This window comes from Macrobrachium nipponense, chromosome 15, assembly GCF_015104395.2.
Source record: "Macrobrachium nipponense isolate FS-2020 chromosome 15, ASM1510439v2, whole genome shotgun sequence".
Taxonomy (NCBI): Eukaryota; Metazoa; Arthropoda; class Malacostraca; order Decapoda; family Palaemonidae; genus Macrobrachium; species Macrobrachium nipponense.
In genome coordinates this window covers 3,916,750-3,936,649 of record NC_087208.1, presented here as the reverse complement: position 1 = coordinate 3,936,649, position 19,900 = coordinate 3,916,750, and the positions used below count along the sequence as shown (strand labels likewise).

At 37.7% G+C, this 19,900-nt stretch overlaps 1 protein-coding gene across 7 annotated transcripts in view; it reads left to right on the top strand.

The window, feature by feature from the left end:
- Positions 1-19,900, top strand: part of LOC135226978 (uncharacterized) — a 242,286-nt gene that overhangs the window by 212,537 nt on the left and 9,849 nt on the right. For 4 of the 7 annotated variants that reach the window (XM_064266684.1, XM_064266686.1, XM_064266685.1 and 1 more), the window contains 4 exons: positions 8,037-8,188; positions 9,288-9,416; positions 9,529-9,610; positions 9,774-9,928. In XM_064266684.1, coding sequence (XP_064122754.1) covers positions 8,037-8,188; positions 9,288-9,416; positions 9,529-9,610; positions 9,774-9,928 — 518 coding nt within the window. Of the gene's footprint in view, positions 1-2,713; positions 2,951-3,571; positions 3,755-8,036; positions 8,189-9,287; positions 9,417-9,528; positions 9,611-9,773; positions 9,929-19,900 lie in introns of those variants that run through there. The other 3 variants (XM_064266689.1, XM_064266688.1, XM_064266687.1) reach the window with 3 other exon arrangements.

Below are 19,900 nucleotides of genomic sequence, written 5' to 3'. Positions count from 1 at the left end.
TCCAGTGTTTTGCTCTGTTTTGGATTAGTGGATCAGTTCATTGCAATGGGTCTCATTAAGGGAAATACGTATTCCTGTTGTGATTTTAGTACTTATCATCGTTATCTTATATATAAATTGTCCTTCAGCTTCCCTTCAACTATATCGGTTGGAGTGGTGAGGTGAGGATGACCTCGCCGAGGTCCTCCCGGTCGTAGTTGTGATGGTATTCATTTGAAAGTATGTAGTAACCTATGACTCGTGTTCGTTAATTATGTTCCTGCTCATTCTTTTAACTCTAGCTGTGACCCACGACAGTTAACCAACATGAGAATTTAGGCCTTAGGTTAGAAGAAGCATACGAACACCGTCTTTTCTTTGTCCAGCTCTGACTGAACGCTGGTTCCTCTATTGGGAGCCGAAAGTAGCTCTTATATTTGCCCCGACAATGAGAGAGAGAGAGAGAGAGAGAGAGAGAGAGAGACTTGTGTATGGGAGGGATGCTTGTACGATCAAGAGAGCCCGTGCTGTCACAAGGCCATGTTACCCTTGACAACAGTAACAGCAACAAACAGAAAATAGTGGAGCAGTCACTGTTTCTGTTAGTGCTTCTCTGCTATCAGAGAAGAACATCCGGAAAGGCCTAACGGGCTCTCTCTCTCTCTCTCTCTCTCTCTCTCTCTCTCTCTCTTCTCTCTCTCTCTCTTTTTATCTCAGTTAGGTTCGGCTTATTGTCTCGCGTCAAAATGTCTTGATAAATACACTCTTTGGGTTTTACTTGAGAAACTACCGATGATTTGTGGACTGGCTGCTCAGCAACGTAGCAGATGTAATCTGTTATTTTTCTAACGATGTGGTGTTAAAAGTAATGTTTTACCTGCATTTGACTTGCCTCAATATCTTTCACCGGTGATTTTTACTTTTTTTTATGAAGTGGTGCAATTTTCACATCGATTATTTGTTTTCCTTCGCCGAGATTATATTTTTCTTTATTTGTCGTATATATAAAATATTTTAATTTTGCAACTCACAGTCAGGTGGCATTATTCGATCATATGTAATGCACTCTACAACGCTTTTATATCAGTTCATTATTATCATAAAAAAAACAAGTGTGTATGTGTGTGTGTGTGTGTGTGTGAAGAGAGACAGACAGAGAGAGAGAGAGAGAGAGAGAGAGAAGGGAATCAATTAATGATAATAGTCTGTTATTAAGTACTTACTGCCTGTGGCCTTGATAGACCTTTTTAGCAGAAGGCACACGAAAGATGCCTGCTATTATCTCCACAAGAGAAATCATGGTAGAACGGAAGCTGGGAGCCTTGAGGTTTGTAAACAGGGGACTGCTTCGTCTCTCATCTCCGTTGAGAGAGAGAGAGAGAGAGAGAGAGAGAGAGAGAGAGAGAGAGAGAGAGAGAGAGAGAGAGAGAGAGAGAGAGAGAGAGCGATAACGATAGTATTTAATTGACACCAGATGTATTACATTACTGATGAGCTTATAATTTGGCTATGCCTGTTATTTCGTGAGATAATAGTAGTACTATAGTTGCTCTTGCCGTCGATTAAATTCGTCTTTTAACTATTATTATTATTATTATTATTATTATTATTATTATTATTATTATTATTATTCAGAAAGTCTCATAAGAGCTTGTCACTAAAAGGGTGAAGAATTCCACACTGGTGTAGGGCTAATACATATTATATTTACACCTACACCATTGTGGATTTCTACACCATTATTATTGTTGATGTTGTTGTTGTTGTTGTTGTAAAGATTTCATGTACAGAACTGTTTTATTTCTTGTCTTAACTACGTTTGTATATTTATTTGGTTATTTCGATCACACTACTGCATTTCCCCAGAGAGATATTCCTTCTCCGTTGATAACCTCCTTGATATTATTATTCGTGTGCTTTATTGAGGACGGGGTGTGGTGGGGGGGGGGAGAGCTTTTCAGTAACCGTCATCAAACTCACCTCATGATAGATGACAAAATATTATTTAGGGATTAAATCTAATGCTTCTTGTGTAAAGAGTTTTGTACATATTAAAACGTTCACTCGTCAGATCAAGGTAAACTTTTCTTGCAAGTGTTTGTGATTCTCTGCCTTCGATTAAGCTGGAGGAATCTGGAAGCGTTGTCATTTCCATAATATGGATGTACACTGGAGAGAAGCTGGGTACTCGTTTTTAGAGAACATTAAGGTGTATAATGTCCCCCTTTTTTAAATGAACTTATCGCGTTTTGAAAATGGCTTTTCAGTTGGGGTGGAAGGTATAGTGTTTCCAGGGTCAACGTTGCGTTTGACAAAGTCATCAAAATATGTGGTTCCGAAATCTAGCAAAACATTTCCACGCTTAGCCATGCCTTAGGTACGTGGGTGAGAAAAAAAAATAAAAATAAAAACTGCGTTACATTGATTGGTTTGGAAGAGCGACATCAGAAACCATTCGATCCTGCAGAAACGACCAAATTGTGCTTGCACCATGAGCAGTGATGCTTGTTGGAGTCATTCAGTAAGTGCGGAATGTACGCATAGGGACGCCAGCGCATCTTCTACTGTTATTGCGGAAGGTGTGTGCATGTGTGTGCGTGCGTGCACGTGTACGTGAGCAGCCGTTTTCCTCGTACCATTGTACGGCACCGGCTCTGATTGGGCATGCTGCAGCGACACGCCCAACTGTCAGCATACCCACCACGCGCCGTCACGCAATTGTTCCTTTGTCCCTGCTCGCGTCATTGGGTGCTACATTCCTGGTTCGTTCTCATCCTGACGTGTAGCCTCTATTATTATAGCGTCTGAAGCTCTGAGCATCCGCGGTGGAGGATGTCAGTCATGTTGATGCTGTCGAAGGTGCAGCCATTTTCCTTGTGCAGGATCACGGTCGGGGATTTCGGGGCAGCAGCAGCAGCTATGCCTACGAGAACAGGACCTGCAGCCACCTGTTGCAAAGAGGTGAAATAAGGTGTTTATCGAGTTTCATTTTATTTTTATTTTTTTATTCAGTTATTCGATCTTTTCATCCAATCTGCAGTGTGTATTTGAAACAAGGATCTGTGTACTTCTCTTTGGTGTCCGTGTCCAAGGTATATTAATTAAACCACAATACAATACATATATACATGGTATATATATATATAGTATATATATATATATTATATATATATATATATATCTATATATATATATTCGAGTGATGAAGTCGGAAGTTTTAAACCAAAGGCCCAAGTTCGAATTTTTGGCTGGGACACATGCACTTAACAATGAAAAGGAAGTCATTCCCGAGATATAGTGAATGTGATATTAAAATAATTTTTTGGCTTTTGTGTGTGTGTGTGCGCGCGCGTGCCCCCTACGTTGAATCATAAAACAAAGTTTTAAGTGCCTGAGGCACGTTCATTGCACCATCGAAGTTGAAGCTTTGTCTAACCTTTTGGCATGTGGACCCAATTCTGTTGTGCAGAGGACAGTGGGGCACAGACACAGCCAAAGGATATGAGTAAGTGGTGTTTCCTAGGAATGCGTCGGGCCAAGTAAAATGTCTCCGCGCGTCACGGTGTCCTGCCGAAACTCGCCTCGTTTGTCATTCGCCTACTCAGTTTTAGTCAGGCTCTTCTCGACGGTGGAAGGACTCCGTCCTGTCATTTCTCCCTTCCCGTTTTCTTTCCCCTTTTCCCCTCCGTCTCCGTCCCTGGACGATCAAGTCTCTGTTTATTCTTTGGTTATCGGGAGTTCAACTTCTTCATGCCTCTACTGAAGGCTGCCAAAGGTTGATAATTTTTGTGTATTTATTATGTGTATTGTGTGTGTGAGTGTGTGTACGTGATTTCGATACTCTTCCAAAACTGAAGTTTTTGTGATTTTTAAAAAGTACAGCAATAATTTTTGAACAATCAGGAAATACACAATGGTGCAAAAAGTGATGAAACAATGTTAAACGAAAAATAATTGCGTTTATTTTTCTTTTTACTTCAGTTGGGCGTACGTGTATTCTTCCTACGTGGTGCAGCGGTAAAAATAACAGTGACTTATAATATTTTTCTGTCATGTATATAAATATATATTTACTGTTGGTCTTCAGGACTCCCCTAGAATCAGCAGATAATGAACAAGCATATTTCACTAGATTTCTTGACACTGCTATTATTATTATTATTATTATTATTATTATTATTATTATTATTATTATTATTATTATTACGATAGCTGAAATGGTCACAAACTTGCTAAGCAAACTTTTACAAAATAGCTTTGTTTCGCCTTTGTATGTATATATATATATATATATATATATATATATATATATATATATATAGATATATATATATATATATTATAATTTATTTCAATTATTGTGGTTTTTTTATTCGCCTGTGTATGTATATATAGTAATTATTGTGGTTTTTTCGTAAGTGTATATCCGAGACGAGTTTCGTCTCTTCTATAGCCAGCAGAGCTTTCCGTTTTCTTCAATGCCAGAGGATTTTATCTGGAACCTTTCATCACCTGGAACTGCGGAATGCACCCGTGGACAATTGGTCCGCTTAAAGAAGCGATTAACTCCATTTGTGAGCAGCACAAATATAAAACTCCATACTTCATGGTTGCACGAGTGCCAAGTAAAATGAACTTACCTTGTTCTGAGAACAGTTACTTTCTGAGAACGCCGAGCTTGTACGAAATTCGATTGCATCACGAATTATTGTCATTGTTAACTGGTTGCCAAACAGTAAATGTGTTAATTCGCATATCGCAGGATTTTCGTGTGCATAGGAACCACCAACTCCTGATTGGCTAACTTGCATGCAACGTGAGTCCGCCACTGATTGGCCGCAGCAATTGTCTTGTTTTTAAATGACTGGCAGACTGTCCGTTGCAGTTGCCTTCTCTCTCTCTCTCTCTCTCTCTCTCTCTCTCTCTCTCTCTCTCTCTCTCTCTCTCTCTGTCAGACCCAAAGTAAACATGTAACTGATTTAGTATTATGTGTGTGTATTTTTCATAGTTGTTAAGCCTTTATTGGCTGCTACACAAACATACATACACATTGTACTGTATATATTTATATATAATCGAAAAATTCATTGGCGCATTTAGAATATTATTATGAACCCGTAAAAGGCTTTAGTGTCGGAACGATATGCGTTCAAAACATGATTTTGGAAATTCTGGTAAATAAATAAAAAAGAAAAAAAAAATTAAAAATCCCTATCCCCTCTTCGACAGAACTTCAGATTGGAATCAGGGTAGCTATACGAATTGGTGGTCTTTGCTTCTGAAATACGATCTCTCAGTCAGGGTCTATAAGAGGGCTGGCGGATTTTATCGTTGAATTGGCGACCGGTTAATACATTACTGGAGAGAGAGAGAGAGAGAGAGAGAGAGAGAGAAGATGAGATGGAGTGGAATGATGCGAGAGAGAGAGAGAGAGAGAGAGAGAGAGAACGATACAGTTGTAAGTGAAAAAAGAAAAAAAATAGTCAACATACTCTAGGTGACTGGTTGAACTGTAAAATACCTCGGTAGATAAAAAGATAAAAATTCTAATTAAATAGAATTCGTTAGTGGTCAGATTACAAGATATAAAGTTAAAAAAAAAAAAAAAAAAAAAAAATAACGTGCATATTGATATACGGAATAAGAGAGAAAACATATACGTACATAAGAAAAGAACGCAAGAGAACAGCCAGTGTATAACTTAAAAATCCGTGCTATCCCTTTGCTTCTGAATACAAACATATACTTTTGGCAGTCTTGCAAAATGACTCTGAAGTAGTGTTCGCAATTCTTGAGAATTTTTTTTTTTTTTTTTTTTTCAGTTTTCAGATATCGGTTAAAGGGCAGGATTTTGCGTCATTTTCTTGATTAAGGATTTCCTCTCTCTCTCTCTCTCTCTCTCTCTCTCTCTCTCTCTCTCTCTCTCTCTCTCTCTCTCTCTCTCTCCTATAGTTTATTTATTTGTAAATATTTTAGGGGTAACTGCAGAAGAAATCGTGTTTATTCTTACATTTGCCTCAAAAAGTATCAATCCCCCAGTGCTTATATTATATATATATATATATATATACCATAATATATATATATATATATATATATAATATATATATATACTATATAATCTACGATTTTGTGTGTGGACTGGTGTATCCTGATTGTAATATTCTAATGAGGTATATAATTAATTTATTGTCTTGTCTTGCGTAATTTATTCATGAGCATAATTGTGACGTATCATTAGTAGATAGAGGAGAGGCGAATCACTTCAAGTCCAAGTAACATTTCAAATATGAAGGAGTTTTCCGGTGACAGTTGTTACTAGACAAAGACATTGGCAAAAAGGCTAAAGGGCTTTGGACACTACTTCCCTTGCTTCCATTTCTGACTAAAAGCTTAGTGTCCAAATTATTTTTGTTGTTCGTATGTATGTATGTAAATATATATATATATATATATATATATATATATATATATATATATATATATATACGTATATATAATTTGTGTGTGGATATGTATTGTTAGTACAATATTATATACATATATATATATTTTACTACCAATATCACATATGCTTGTTGTTATTAAAACTTAGTTATAGCAGTTATTATTTTTATTATACACTTAAAAGCACTAGTAGCAGTAGCAGAAAACTTAAATATTCACAGAACTTTATTTTTACGCGATTGGTGCGCATTCTTATTCTATATTATAATAGTCCTGGTGAGTTCTCGTGCTTCCTGGAGTTGAATGTGCGCGCGCGCGCACGAGAGAGCAATATTCGCACGAACGTGCAACCGGTGGAAGAAGAGCCTTCTTGCATCTTCCTGGGCGAATCATCCCATTTAATTTGTGTAGAGGAACTCCTTGTCTTTCTTCTGTCCTATTGTGTATATCTCAGACGACAGGATGCGGAATGGGTGGATCTCTCTCTCTCTCTCTCTCTCTCTCTCTCTCTCTCTCTCTCTCTCTCTCTCTCTCTCTCTCTCTCTCTCTCTCTCTCTCTCTCTCTCTCTGAATTTTCCAACAGAAATAAGGAAAACTTGTCAAATGGAAAACCCCCGAGAGATTCTCCGCGTAATCAGTGTCGTTTAGCTTTTGTTTTGATTGTCGAAGGTTACAAAATCTGTCGTTACGTCAGTCACGTCATATCAGTCCTTTTTCTGTGTAGGATGCAGGAAGCCTGGATTCTCTGGCGTAATTAGACTCTACGAGTATTATTGATTCTGATTCGGCAACAATGCAGGACTGCGGAGATTGTGTGTGTGTGTGTGTGTGTGTGTGTGTGAGAGAGAGAGAGAGAGAGAGAGAGAGAGAGAGAGAGAGAGAGAGAGAGATAGCCGTATATAGTTCTTGTAAAACTTTGCAGGCAGTTAGGAGGAGACAGAACCAGTTTCTATGGTATACTCAAACGATAAGTCAGTAGGGAAAAATGGTTATACCTTATCCTCTTTTTTCTCTTCTTCTTCTTCTTCTTTTTCTAATATGAATTAAGATTTTTCAGAACACGAATATCATAAAGGCCGGGGTCTTATGTTTTACATTTAAGGGAACTACGTGTGTACATTAGAAAGAAACAGTTTGTAATGTATAATTGTCTTCTGAGCTTAATGAGATTGTAGATTTATTTCATTTTCGTTATTCGATACCTCAATTAGAGGCATTAGTTAGACTCGGTGCTTTGAAAAATACCCTTTTCACATGAAAACTGTGATATTGCGAATTGTTATGTATGGCTGAGCTTGGATACTGAAATAAACTTCAGTTTTAGTAATATTTGCAATTAAAGTAAAACTCCCATTATTATGCAAAGATCCTTTTCTGTCCTGTATCTTCTGTTTCCAGTCAGAAAAATTTTTCACTAAGAGATCATTTTCCCTTTTATTACTTACATTTTTAAAAAATCTTCCCTTTCTCACTGAAGCATGGGCCAATTTTATACCGGCTAACGTTTCGTTGTCACTCGGAATGAAATCCTTTTCCTCTCTTGAGATTAAATCTGCCTCATCTTCTTCCCCCGAGAGCTAAGACCTCTGCCCTTCCCTCTCCCTCTGCAGGCGTGGCCATGTGCTGCCGGAAGGCGGGTGTCGTCGGCATCGTCGGGGCTGTGCTGGTGTTCCTAGGGCTGGTGCACCTGGTCGCTGGCGTGTACTTCATGCTGGCGCTGCCCATGTTTCAACTCGGGTCGAATCTGTGGACAGGGGCCTGGGTGAGTATCATTGCATGCTATCTTTCTTGGCCTGAAATTGCATCTTGTGACACATTTTATGAAGTGAATTCTGAATTCAATATCGGGAGAGTGGCTGGGTAAGTAGGCTACAACTGATGTGTAAACCTTAGCATTTGCTCCTCAGGAACACTGATGTGTTCTATGTTATTATCTGACATCCTACTGAGCTTTATTTCTTGGTAGATGAATTCACCGATGAATGTCTTATGTTTACTGTTAGTAGTTTTCGTATGTAAATCTGATTTCATGGCTGTTTCATGAAGATGCAAGTTTGCCGGATATCTGCTGTACTTACTCCCATCTTAGAGTATAAGTATTTTTTCTCAAAGAGATGTTAATTCATTGTTACCTTACATGGTCTTTTAAAAAATAAATCCCTCATCCTAGACAAGATCATTTTTGGTGGTCGTTTTTGCAAAGAAAGTCCACGAAATTACAATTCTGTTTTTTTTTGGCAAAAGAGAAACTTTGATAGCCTTATTATTGCAAATATGTTTGCAGTCCGGATATGTATGACGGATTTAGACTACTTTAGTGTTACGTATCATGAATACTTAAGGGACCTCTTTAAACACCATCTTGTAATGGGAATCGTACCCGCACATAAAGTCAATGGTGGGGACCCAATTGTTGGGCAGTGTTCACAGTCTCCCGGACTTCTTGCAGAGATAATGGCATCCTTCACTGCGCTGCTACTGACTGCTTAGATATTTTATTTTTCATAGATATGAATGCAGACGAGAATATTGTGATAAAGTAATGTTACTTGTTTATTATTCATATAGTTATTCTGCCTGCAATGCGAGTTACCTGGTTGAATGTTACGAAGTTGCCTTCAGATGATAAGCTTTAAGCGCGCACCCCCACCCCGTCCAAACAAACAAAATGGCATCTTTGGCGAACTACAACTTACCTTAATCAGTGGACCGTGATAAGGACGTATTTCATGATGGAAATAGAATACTCATCATTCCCTCCGCTAGGAGAATTGGCAGATATCAGAACCAGGATTTATAGGCATTGAAATGTTGTCTCTCAGAAGTGGCTGCTGTTATTAAATCCTTCTCTTCTTTGACAGTGTGGAATCTGTGGCGTCATTCTAGGGACCATTGGGTGGAAACAACAGACTCTTCGGAAGGGCCAAGTGATACTAGTGGCTTCCTTGAGTGTCCTAGTGGTAGAAGTTGCCAATCTTGTCATCATTCAGGTAAAACATTGTTCGTCTGGTAATGGTAATATTGTGCTATCCAACAGTGTCTGGTATAGTATTGAGCAGCCTTTATCATATCAGCCGAGTGTGATCCGTTGTTTCATTTCAGGTTGGAGAATACAGAGTTTTCCTCTCAGAAAACGACAGGAGGGTGATTGTCGAGGACAACCAGGATCTTACCATGCAGATAGGTTAGTAGCGTGAGGTTGTTTCCGTTAATGAAGACTTTGTCATATTGTTTTATATTGCACTTTGAGAAAGACCACTGTTGTATGTTGACCGATTACCATACGGTCATGAAAAAATGATATCCTGTCTGTGTTTGCTTTAACAAATGATTGTTGTCTTCGGCAGCATTTTGGTTGACAACTCTCGTGACTGCCATGGGCATCGTCGTCAGCTTTTTTGGTGCCCAGTACCTTTTTTGTGTCGTGGTAAGAGGTCCACGGGTGAAGGGGCATATGCCAGTCACAAGGTCTTTATCCGAAGAGGACCTACATCATCGACAGGTATATGTCACAAGATTCCAAACCCCAAGCTTATCCCGCGGTGCTGGAATAGATAATAGTACTTTAACTGTGGGAAGTAATAGTCTTGGTGATGAGTCTAGGCATGTGCATGACCTTCCTGGGAATGTTGGTGTTGGTAGCAGTAGTCATGTTAGTCATCAGAGAACCCTGCGTGTTGTCATTGACAAGGATGCAGGCGAAGAGAGAGCTGGTAGTACTGCGGAAGTACCCCAGCCCGCTTCCAGCAGCGCGGGCACAGCGGCAGAAGGGGAACCTTCGAGTCAAGAGAGAGATGCAGCGGGGTCCTCGAAGGACCAGGCCCCAAGGACCCCGGAGAAATGCGTGCCATATTTCCTCAGGAACCACAAAGCGACCTGGCAATTTATTATACCGGAAGTGGTGGAAGAGATGCGAATGAGTCATCGATTTTCGGTTGCGGATTCTTTCCACGACGGCCACTCTCGCACCTCGACTCTTTCCAAAGCTTCCAAGTCGTCCTTCCACCCTCACAGGCCAAACCCATTTGGCCAAGACCACAGACCAGATGTCATTGATGTTAATCGACAGCAGCAGCATCCGGCAGCCTACCAGGAATACGAGATGGCCCGCAGAGGAGGGACCCCTTCCAGCTGCAACACTTCGTTGTATTCCATACCTGGAAGCTGTGGAGGAAGGTCTGGATCGAAGTCCCCTTCAGGTCACAGGATTGTCAGACCAAATGTTCCTCCCCCAGCCCCTCCCCCAACCAAAAGCACAGCAGCACTCAGGGCTTCCTCGGCAGGAGGTTGGCAACCCTGTGCTGTCCTTCAGTATCCTTCACAAGGTGGCGGTGGATTTGTCGTAGATTTAGACTGACCTAGTAGAATGTTAGGTGCGTTTTCAAGTATGAATGAGGCCTCTGTATATCGTGAATCTATACTGCACACTTATTTTATACTATAGGTAGTATATGTTTATGTATTGCACACTCTTGCCATTGTCTGTAGTACCTAAATTTAGTATCCTTCGTTGTTAAAGCCGATTTATGAGGAACTGAAATGATGACATTAGATGAAATACTAAATCATTTGGAATCATTTCCTCTTGGATAATTAGCTATGGTTGTTAATCTGCTAGCATAAAGAGCAGAAAATCGTTTGAATATAAAATGATGCTAATTGCTTGTTGTGTTGATTTGACTCTTGGCAAGTTTGACCGTAATTAATAGTGGTTGTGATTTCTTGGCTTTTTTACCACATGTAAATATTAGTACTTATCAAACACTACGTTATTTTTCGTACGACGAGGTTTCTTATGTATATGTCATCCTCAAGGCAACCTCATTCTTGCATATAGACGATAATATTCCATCCAGCCTTCATTCCCCTGATGAGTTTCATTGAAAAAGAACCATGTGTGGAAAAAAGTATACCTCATTCCGAACTGACCGAGACAGCAATAAAGTGTAGTAAATGTCGAAGCGACCCGAGAGTGTCGTCAAAACAATCTTCATTTTATCAGCGGAAGTTGCGCGTCCCGTTCAGGCTGCTGAAGAAGTGTGAAAAGTGCCACGCTTTCGTCAGAGATGATCTTACACGAAGACCCGGTGCCTTAGTCAAGTGTATTGTAGCTGTCAGGTCTTAGGTCTAATGACGCCGAATTCATCTAGACTATTTTCGTATTCGGTTGATTTAACCGTCACTTCTAGGAAAACCCTGTATTTGTATATTTTGTCACTTTTTATATTCATGGCCAATAAATTTTTAAAAAAAACTTGTAAGTAAATGTTTTTTGGATTTTCACTTAAATCAGAGCTGTCTATAATGTAACCTATGATTTATACGTAAAACAAATCGCATGCAGGCACAAACATTCATGTGTGATAGTATACAAAGGTACCATAATGACTATTCACAGATTTATCTTGTCAACAAAAATAACCACCCCTGTGATTGACATTTAAAAAGTTGCCGTGGGTGTGAGAGTAGTGATGTTGAATAGCATGAAATAGTTGCAGAGCGAGGGTATTACCTAACCTGGGGTTTAGCATCCTGTTATTGGCTTGTCTTGCATATGTTCGTTGCTTAATACTAATATAGATTTCCATTTTTCCATTTTTAGCCTCTGTAGTATGTGCTTGTACACTTATCTTCTGATTGGGTTATTGGTTTACTCTTATTACTGGTATTATTATTGATATTATTATTCCCCTAATATATTATGAGTTTCAGTTGAAGAAACTAGAATTGTTTGGCTCGTCACTCCATTTACTGCACTATTTTTTTCGAAAGCCAAAATGGTTTTAAAGACGTTTTTCCATTGTATGTCTAGGTTTTTTTTATTCGCAGCTTTTACGTTAGAAATTTTTTCTGGAATTATAGTCATTTTTACGCTTGTCCGTTTTTATAGAAATCACGAAATTAAACCAAAACAAGCAGAGCTATTTATATCAAGAGCAGCATAAAATAAGAACAAGTGAAGTCATTTATCCAACACAAAAATAAAAAACTTAAAGACTTCCCATTCGTAAACTGCTCTTTTGATGCCGCAAAAATTTTTTCCTCCAGCGATAATTATCGTCAGTACTTAAGCTTTGTGTGCAACATTGTTGATATTTGTAGTAAATCATTCCTCGATGTTCATAATTAACACTCGGGTGATTGATGACGTGGTAGTGGAGCCGATGAAAGTGTGCCTTGTACATCTTCACTTCTCGTGATGGATGGCTCATGTTTTATTATTTGGGACTCTCATTATTTGTTATATAGACAGTCAAGATCATTTGCAGCATGCTGGGTGATTTTGATTTTTCAATTCTTAAGTCGTGTCAAGACAGTCATTTAAAGGTTACTCCTCTAGAACACAGACATATAACGAAACTTAACTGGAACTGCTATTTGTCAAAACAAGGCGTATAGAATAGAATAGAATACGCACGGATGATAATGATTCATTTCAAGAGGTTTACTCAGAGTTAACAAGTGAAGCAGGTAAGTTTTTAAAAAGTCAGGTTTATTAGAATGAAAGCTAATCACACAACGTAGAAGCATTATCGGCAATATACCTATGTTAAAAACACGTGTCCTCTTGAGTGTAATAATTAGATGTTTGCATATATACCAGGAAACCCTTTTCCTTATATTAATATCCATTATTTTACCCTGCTTTTGTCAAATTCATTTGCATGTCTTTATTTAGAGCCTTTCATCCTTCATTTATTCCTAAGCTTGCCACTAGTGGCTGCCATTTTATTCACTTATCTCAATATAAGTTTGAGTGCAAAACGGGTGAACAAGACCTATGTAATAGTTTAGTTCCTCGAGAAATCTTTTTGGAGTTTCAAAATTCCATACATCCCTCCTCTTGGTTGAAGTATAATAAACTGTAGCAAGGAGATACATTGTATCCACAGATCTTGACAATGTTATCGATAGACATTTTTGTTCGATAGACACACTTATCCCAAGTGGTTTTTCTTTGTGACCAGGCTTTGAGAATGCTTCCTTTCATATAGAGGAACACGATTATCATTAACCAGATCATCGAGTTGAAATAGCTAACTCTCTCTAAGGCGGAGTGAAAGAGAGTTGAATGGGAAAACTGATCACATTCTATCAAATCTCCTTGTTTCTCTCAAAAATTCTTCATGGGAAAAGTCTTAGTTGTCTAGACAGTTTTAAAGCTCGTACAAGACACTTTTCACTGATGACTTTTTATACAAACAGGCTTGACATTCGGTAAAGTTGGATTACACGTGACATTTTGACAGTACGTACTGATCCCAGTTCGTTAGAATATATTGAAAACTTGAGATAGTGAGCCATTCGACTACAAGACTTTCAAGTAAGTCTGGAATCCAATCAACTGCCCATCAGAGGTTGGTTGTGGTTTTGCCACTCTTAGACAATGAAATATCACTTGGCATTTACTCATTATGACGCATGTCATATTGCAAACAGTGGCAGTCCAAGTGTTTAATTCATGTTAATAAACGGAAATTTGATATTTATCAAATCCCATCTAGCGCAATATAACTACTAAAGAGAATAAATAACAAGCACCAGAAATGCAAAGGTTATCAGTAATACCTGAGGGTTACTAGAGGCAGTGCAAAAAAACTACTGTAAATGTAAGGGGATGTTTTTATTACTTTAGTACCATATCAAAATGACGTAGCCTATTGTTCTTGGGGTGAGTGATCATGGAAGTGCCAAGTAAAAGTTCTTTCGGATGCTGAAGGAAGAGGGTGAAGTTTCAAGCCCAGGAAAATAATGTGTCCCAGAAAGAGAATCTTTAATTACAGACTTTATTAAAAGGAATTTTTACCTTTTCTCTCGGTGGGTATTTATTTAAATTCCCCATAGAGATAGACATTACACCTAAAGATGTAACCTCTTTGGCAGAGGTAATGAGGGTACATAAAGAAACTGACTGGAAATTAGTGTAAGGTATCTTAAGTAGTGCAGGTGTTCAGTATCATCTTTCACTCATATTTTGCTCATCTGTTGGGGTATCTATGCCACTACATGTGGCAGTGTAAGGTAAAAATTCACACACAAGTTCAGGAAACAAGTGATTTATTCCCAGCATCTGGTGGGTAGGTCAGTTGTACGACCAATCCCCAAAATGAGGTTGATGCCTTGGACATTCAAACGCAACTTAAGACAGGTGCCTGTAGTCGCTACAAGGGAAGCCAGGACCTTTCAGAATTTCTTACTCTCTGCCTTACTGTGTTTACAGTAATTTAATCAGCATAAATTAAAGTTGCAGGTTTGTCACAACTTGATGACAAACTTGATTTTCAAAAGCCACGACCATCTCATTGTAGGCTAACCAAATTAATGACAAAAACTATTGCAAGGTAAAGCATATTTGGATTAAAATGCTTTGGGGTAGTATATTTATTGGTAGAAGTTGGTGTATGTTAAGCTACAACTACAAAATGACAAATTTTTAATCAATTTTTTTTTTCATAGCTAACAAACCCTCGTCTTAACAATAGGATAATCTTCTTGCGCCAGCTGGAAACTCGTTAAAAACAATCAAAGATTGTAAAAACACCAAATAATGTTTTTAATGCAACGCAGTATCATTTTCTTCAAAATCATATAGTAGAAATAATAACAAAATGTAATTTTGGAAAAAAAAATTTCAGATGTAAATTTTTACATTACTATCACTATTACAGTAATCTATCACTATTACTATCACTATTACAGTAATCTATCACTATAGATTACTGGTTTTCATTATGATTAATAAGTATGGAGGTTCAGTTGTAGCTGTAGTGTTAGTGATAGTAGATTTACAACAGATTTGTATAGTAATGAGAAAACTAGTAAGAAGTCACTTTATTATAATAAAGCGTAAAATAGGGCGACCACATTCGCTCAATTCTTTCTAATTTCTAATCATTTTTGTGACTAATTATTTTGCTTACTGTCTCATTCTGATAATTGGAGTGATAAATTATCTTGCTTTTTTAAAATTTAGTGTGTTGCAAATACTCTTTATTTTGTGCTGTAGATATAGTATAAGTAATGCAAAATGCAAAAACTGCATGAAGTAATGTACGGTAATGAGCACTAGCAAGCATGCCATTTATGGCATCCTGAACGTCCTTTGAGTAGACGAACCTCTGTGACACTTTTGGAACAGTATTTTTCTTTCATTGAATAAAAAAAACTGATTGGTCTCTTCATGTCGTCTACGTTCCACACACCTTTGCTGTTTTCACATAAAGTTCTCCAACTTCAGATTTGTCTCAAATCATGTCTGTAGTCTTGTAAAGCAAGTTACCCATCCTCCGCTAATACGGGATATCTACTGTAATTCCATACATGCTGAGTACTTAACTTACTAATTGTTCCTCTCACTTAATCATCACAATCCCAAACCACATCAGTGTGGACACTACGACCCTGCTATGCTACTTAATGTCATATGATATTCTCAACACATGAAATCCTAGAATTTGGTGGTTACTTTTTAAAGTCAAATATCATTAAAAATGCCTTATCAGTGACCATGTTTCTGCTCTTTTACTGACAGGACACTTATTGATAGGTAGTCGAACAATTTGTTTCCACTGTATCCAAGTTCTCACTGCCTCTCTCTACTTGTAAAACAGTATGGACTAGAGGAGCAGTGAGAGCTTGGATGCAGTGGAAAAAATGTTGACTGCACAAGTTCAGTGTTTTATTTATCATTTTTCTGTCTGTTCTAGTGTCGTCTGTGTACCTTCAATTAGAAGGTTGCATCCTGCTATGAAATGTTTCGTCATCCAAGTTTGAGTTTTACAACTTGGTTTTGTGTTTTGGTAATTGGCGTTATTGTTTATTGTATGAATTCTTTGTAATATCGTTCATTGTTGGTGTAAGTAATTCCTCGCAAGTGAACAGTCCGTTCGGGATTGTTCGTTATGAACGAAATTTTCGTTGAAATTATTTTGTTTTTTATTTATTTATTTTTTCTTTTTGTGATTGGTGATTATTTTCATTTCTTTTTTTGTTGGGCCACTTTTTTTTCCCATTGTTCCTTTTGCTTGAGTAAGATAGTAATATTAGGCAGAAGAGAACTTTTCATAAAAAAAGCAACTTGGTTATAACACACTACCTTACGAAGGGAGCACTATATGATCCTTGATGGAAGATTGAGCCTGGACGAAGGTCACTTGTCTTTAGTGATGAAGATGGTGGTCTTAGCCTCCTATGGCTAAGAATATTCCAATAATATGTATAGGTTAAGCAGGCCTAGAGTATTAGTCAGCGTTCAGCCTTACAGCAGTGCAAATACTATGTATGGTAATTAAAGTCCATTAAAACTAAAGAGGGCTTACTGTAACTGCTTACAACCAAATTTTCAAGTTAGGCTAGATTGAACCTACTTGTGTTCTCCTAGACTAGTTTATTTATGTAATAAAATTCTGATTGTATTTATTGAATTAATTTAATTGTTGAAATATTGAAACATTCTCCTTTCCTGTTATAAATCAGTCTAGGCTCTACTAGCTAGTATCATTTTGAGTTCTAGGGTAGGGTGTGTCGCTTTTAATTCTTAATTTTGCAGCTTGAGTGAGAAGAATTAGCTTTTATACTGGTGTAAAGTCTCCTGAATTATCCTATTTCTGCTTGTAAGGCAAGGCAAGTGATGTTTTCAGTATAGACTAGGCTGTAAAGTGAGTTGTGTTGTCCGAACACAGTGCACTCGATTATTCGAGTATAGAAGCTGTGTAACCTCTGTTAAATTTACCGTCCACTAATGAACACTTATCAAATTACCGCACAGTTTATTCTTGTCATTTGAACCGGATTTTGATGCTCCAGGGTAGCCTAGCTATATGTTGTTTCTGATTGACCAGCAGGTCTAGGAGATATCAGTATTCATTGCTGTAGAGCATGTTTAGTTAAACCTATTGAAAATTTTGAACACATTGCAGTCTATTATGCTGGAATTATTCACATGCCCAAAATAACAACCTATGATAGCATATGTGCTGTTGCCTAGTCAGGTTTATTCACTGTGTCTTTCATTTCTTTTGTGATTTGTTATCCTAACTGATTGATTCTGCATTATTGTTGAGATTGTAGTTGTCAATATGGAGAAGATGGACAAAATTATCAGTGATATCCGTGAGGATTTAATGAAAACTGTAGGTTACAATTCAAATGCTGTAGCTGTTAATGCGGGAGTCAGTCTTTTGGTGTCTCTAGAGAAATCTCTTATGCAAAAGTGGGCATCTTATGATTCTTATTAGAGACCGTATCGCACCAAATACCATGATGAAGATGGTCATAGTGATAAAGTATTCATGATAAAATTCATGGTGATTATCATGAGTTAATGTGAGGTTATCCTTGCATTTGCAGAGTTTCAAGGCTTTACCTCCTCCTAGTCCCAATTGCCCACCTAGTCCACTTCCTTCTTTATTACTTAAAGTTAAACTTCCAGAAACAAAGTTGAAGGAATTTTTTGGAGATCCATTATACTGGACACAATTTTGGAATCAGTGCGAGTCATTGGTAAGTAATAGAGTAGATCATGATGATGTAACAAAGTATATATATTTCACACAGTGTCTTAGAGGTCAAGGTCAAATGTGTTAGCAGGATGTAAGTTAGAACCATCAGATTATGGAGATGCTGTGAAGTCAATACGTAAAGTTAATTTATGGGGATGAAGAAAAGACAGGCATAATTCTTTTCTGACACTCATTAATTTGGGAATACTTAAGTACAAAAAGAAGATTTTCAACTTTAGAATTGAATTAGATGTGCCAAATAGTCAATGGTTAATTCAAGATTGTAATTTTGAAGTTTGTCAAGGAAGCAGAAGATTTTCTTTTCCATTTGTATAAAACGATGTACTTCAAGTTAAATCAACTTATGTCAGGACTCCAGAAATTAATAGATTATTTAGATCAAGAAGATAAAAGTAATGTACCAAAAGCCTCTTAACAGTAAATCCTCCACAGCACCCCATACAGTCTGAGAGTTCATCACAATATAGTAGTTCTTCAGCAGTTGGCACTTATTCATCAACAGTTGTTTATAATAGCATTTTTTGTAGTTAAGCTCATAAGCCCTTTGATTGTACTCAGTACGCCAACATTGTAGCTAGGAAAGGTCATCTTGAGCAGTTAGGCAGATGTCCGTGTTGTGCAAGAAACATTTTGTTCCTTACTGCCAAACAGTTATCGATACTTGTCATTTCTCTGTATCAGTGTAGGCCTTAAACCAACTAAAGTAGGTAGTGTGCACTCTCAGCCTGGTCAGAGTCCCTCCAAGATTGAAAATAAACCTGAGAAGTCAGTTGTTGATGTGAATGCAAATCCCCCTCGATTAAAGGGTGACCCTGCACCTACAACCCAAGTTATGTCAGTAGTTGAAGGTTGTAATAACATTAAATTATAATGTAGCCCTAGCAACAGTAACAGTAAAATCTGATTCTGGAAATTTACTTAAAAGTAAGATCATTCTTTGGTAATGGATCACAAAGGTCATTTATTCATGAAGATTTTACCATTTAGCTTGGCTTGAGAAATGTAGCCAATTTTGAAATGAGATTTGATAGCTTCAGTGAAGGAGGTCCATCAACTAATTATGAAACTTAAACCTGTTGTCTCATTAGGCAACATGAAGAAGAGAATCTCAATGGCTGTTGTTGATAAAATGCCTAGCATTGTCACCCCAGGACTACATGCAACAGTACAGAAACTTACCAAAATGGGCTATACTTTAGCAAATAAATAAATTGACTGACATAGTTGATAATGTACAAGTTACGATAGGCTCAGATTTCTTTGGTAGATAGTTGTCTGGTAAGACCCCTCTAGGTAACATAAATTTGTATACATCACCTGGAGGACATCCCATTTATGGTATTACTATTGCAAATTTTCCTTGCAAAGAGCCAGTATCTTGTCCTGGAGCTTTAGTATGTTGTCACAACTCTCAAGTTTGAGATTACTCCTGGTGTCACAGAACCACAACACAGCACAGCATATGGTGGTGAAGTAGATGAAATTCTTTTATAGTTCACAAACTTTGTGACTTGTATGTGATGGGCATGAACCCTATTAAAGATCCACCTGAAAATTTCAAAAGTTAATTTCACTTTGGAACCAAAGTCAAGTATGTTATGGGAGATATTGGATGCAGTTGCCATTTAAAGAAAATTGACCCTTTCTTCTGACCAATTATAGGCTTGCCTCAGGTCAAATGCTTAATCAAGTAAAGAAATTTCTTAATGAACCTGAGTTGCTTTCTTGCTATCAGTTGAAGTCAAATTTCATTGAAGAAGTTGAAAACCCTGTAGTAACAACTAATACTCACTACCTTCCACATCACGCTGTAGCTAAGCAATCATCTACAACACCATTACATATTGTGTACACTTGCAGTGCTAAAGCGAGTAAGACCACAGCCTCCTTAAACGATTGTATGTTAACTGGATCATTATTCCTTTTGCTTGAGTAAGATACTAACATTAGGC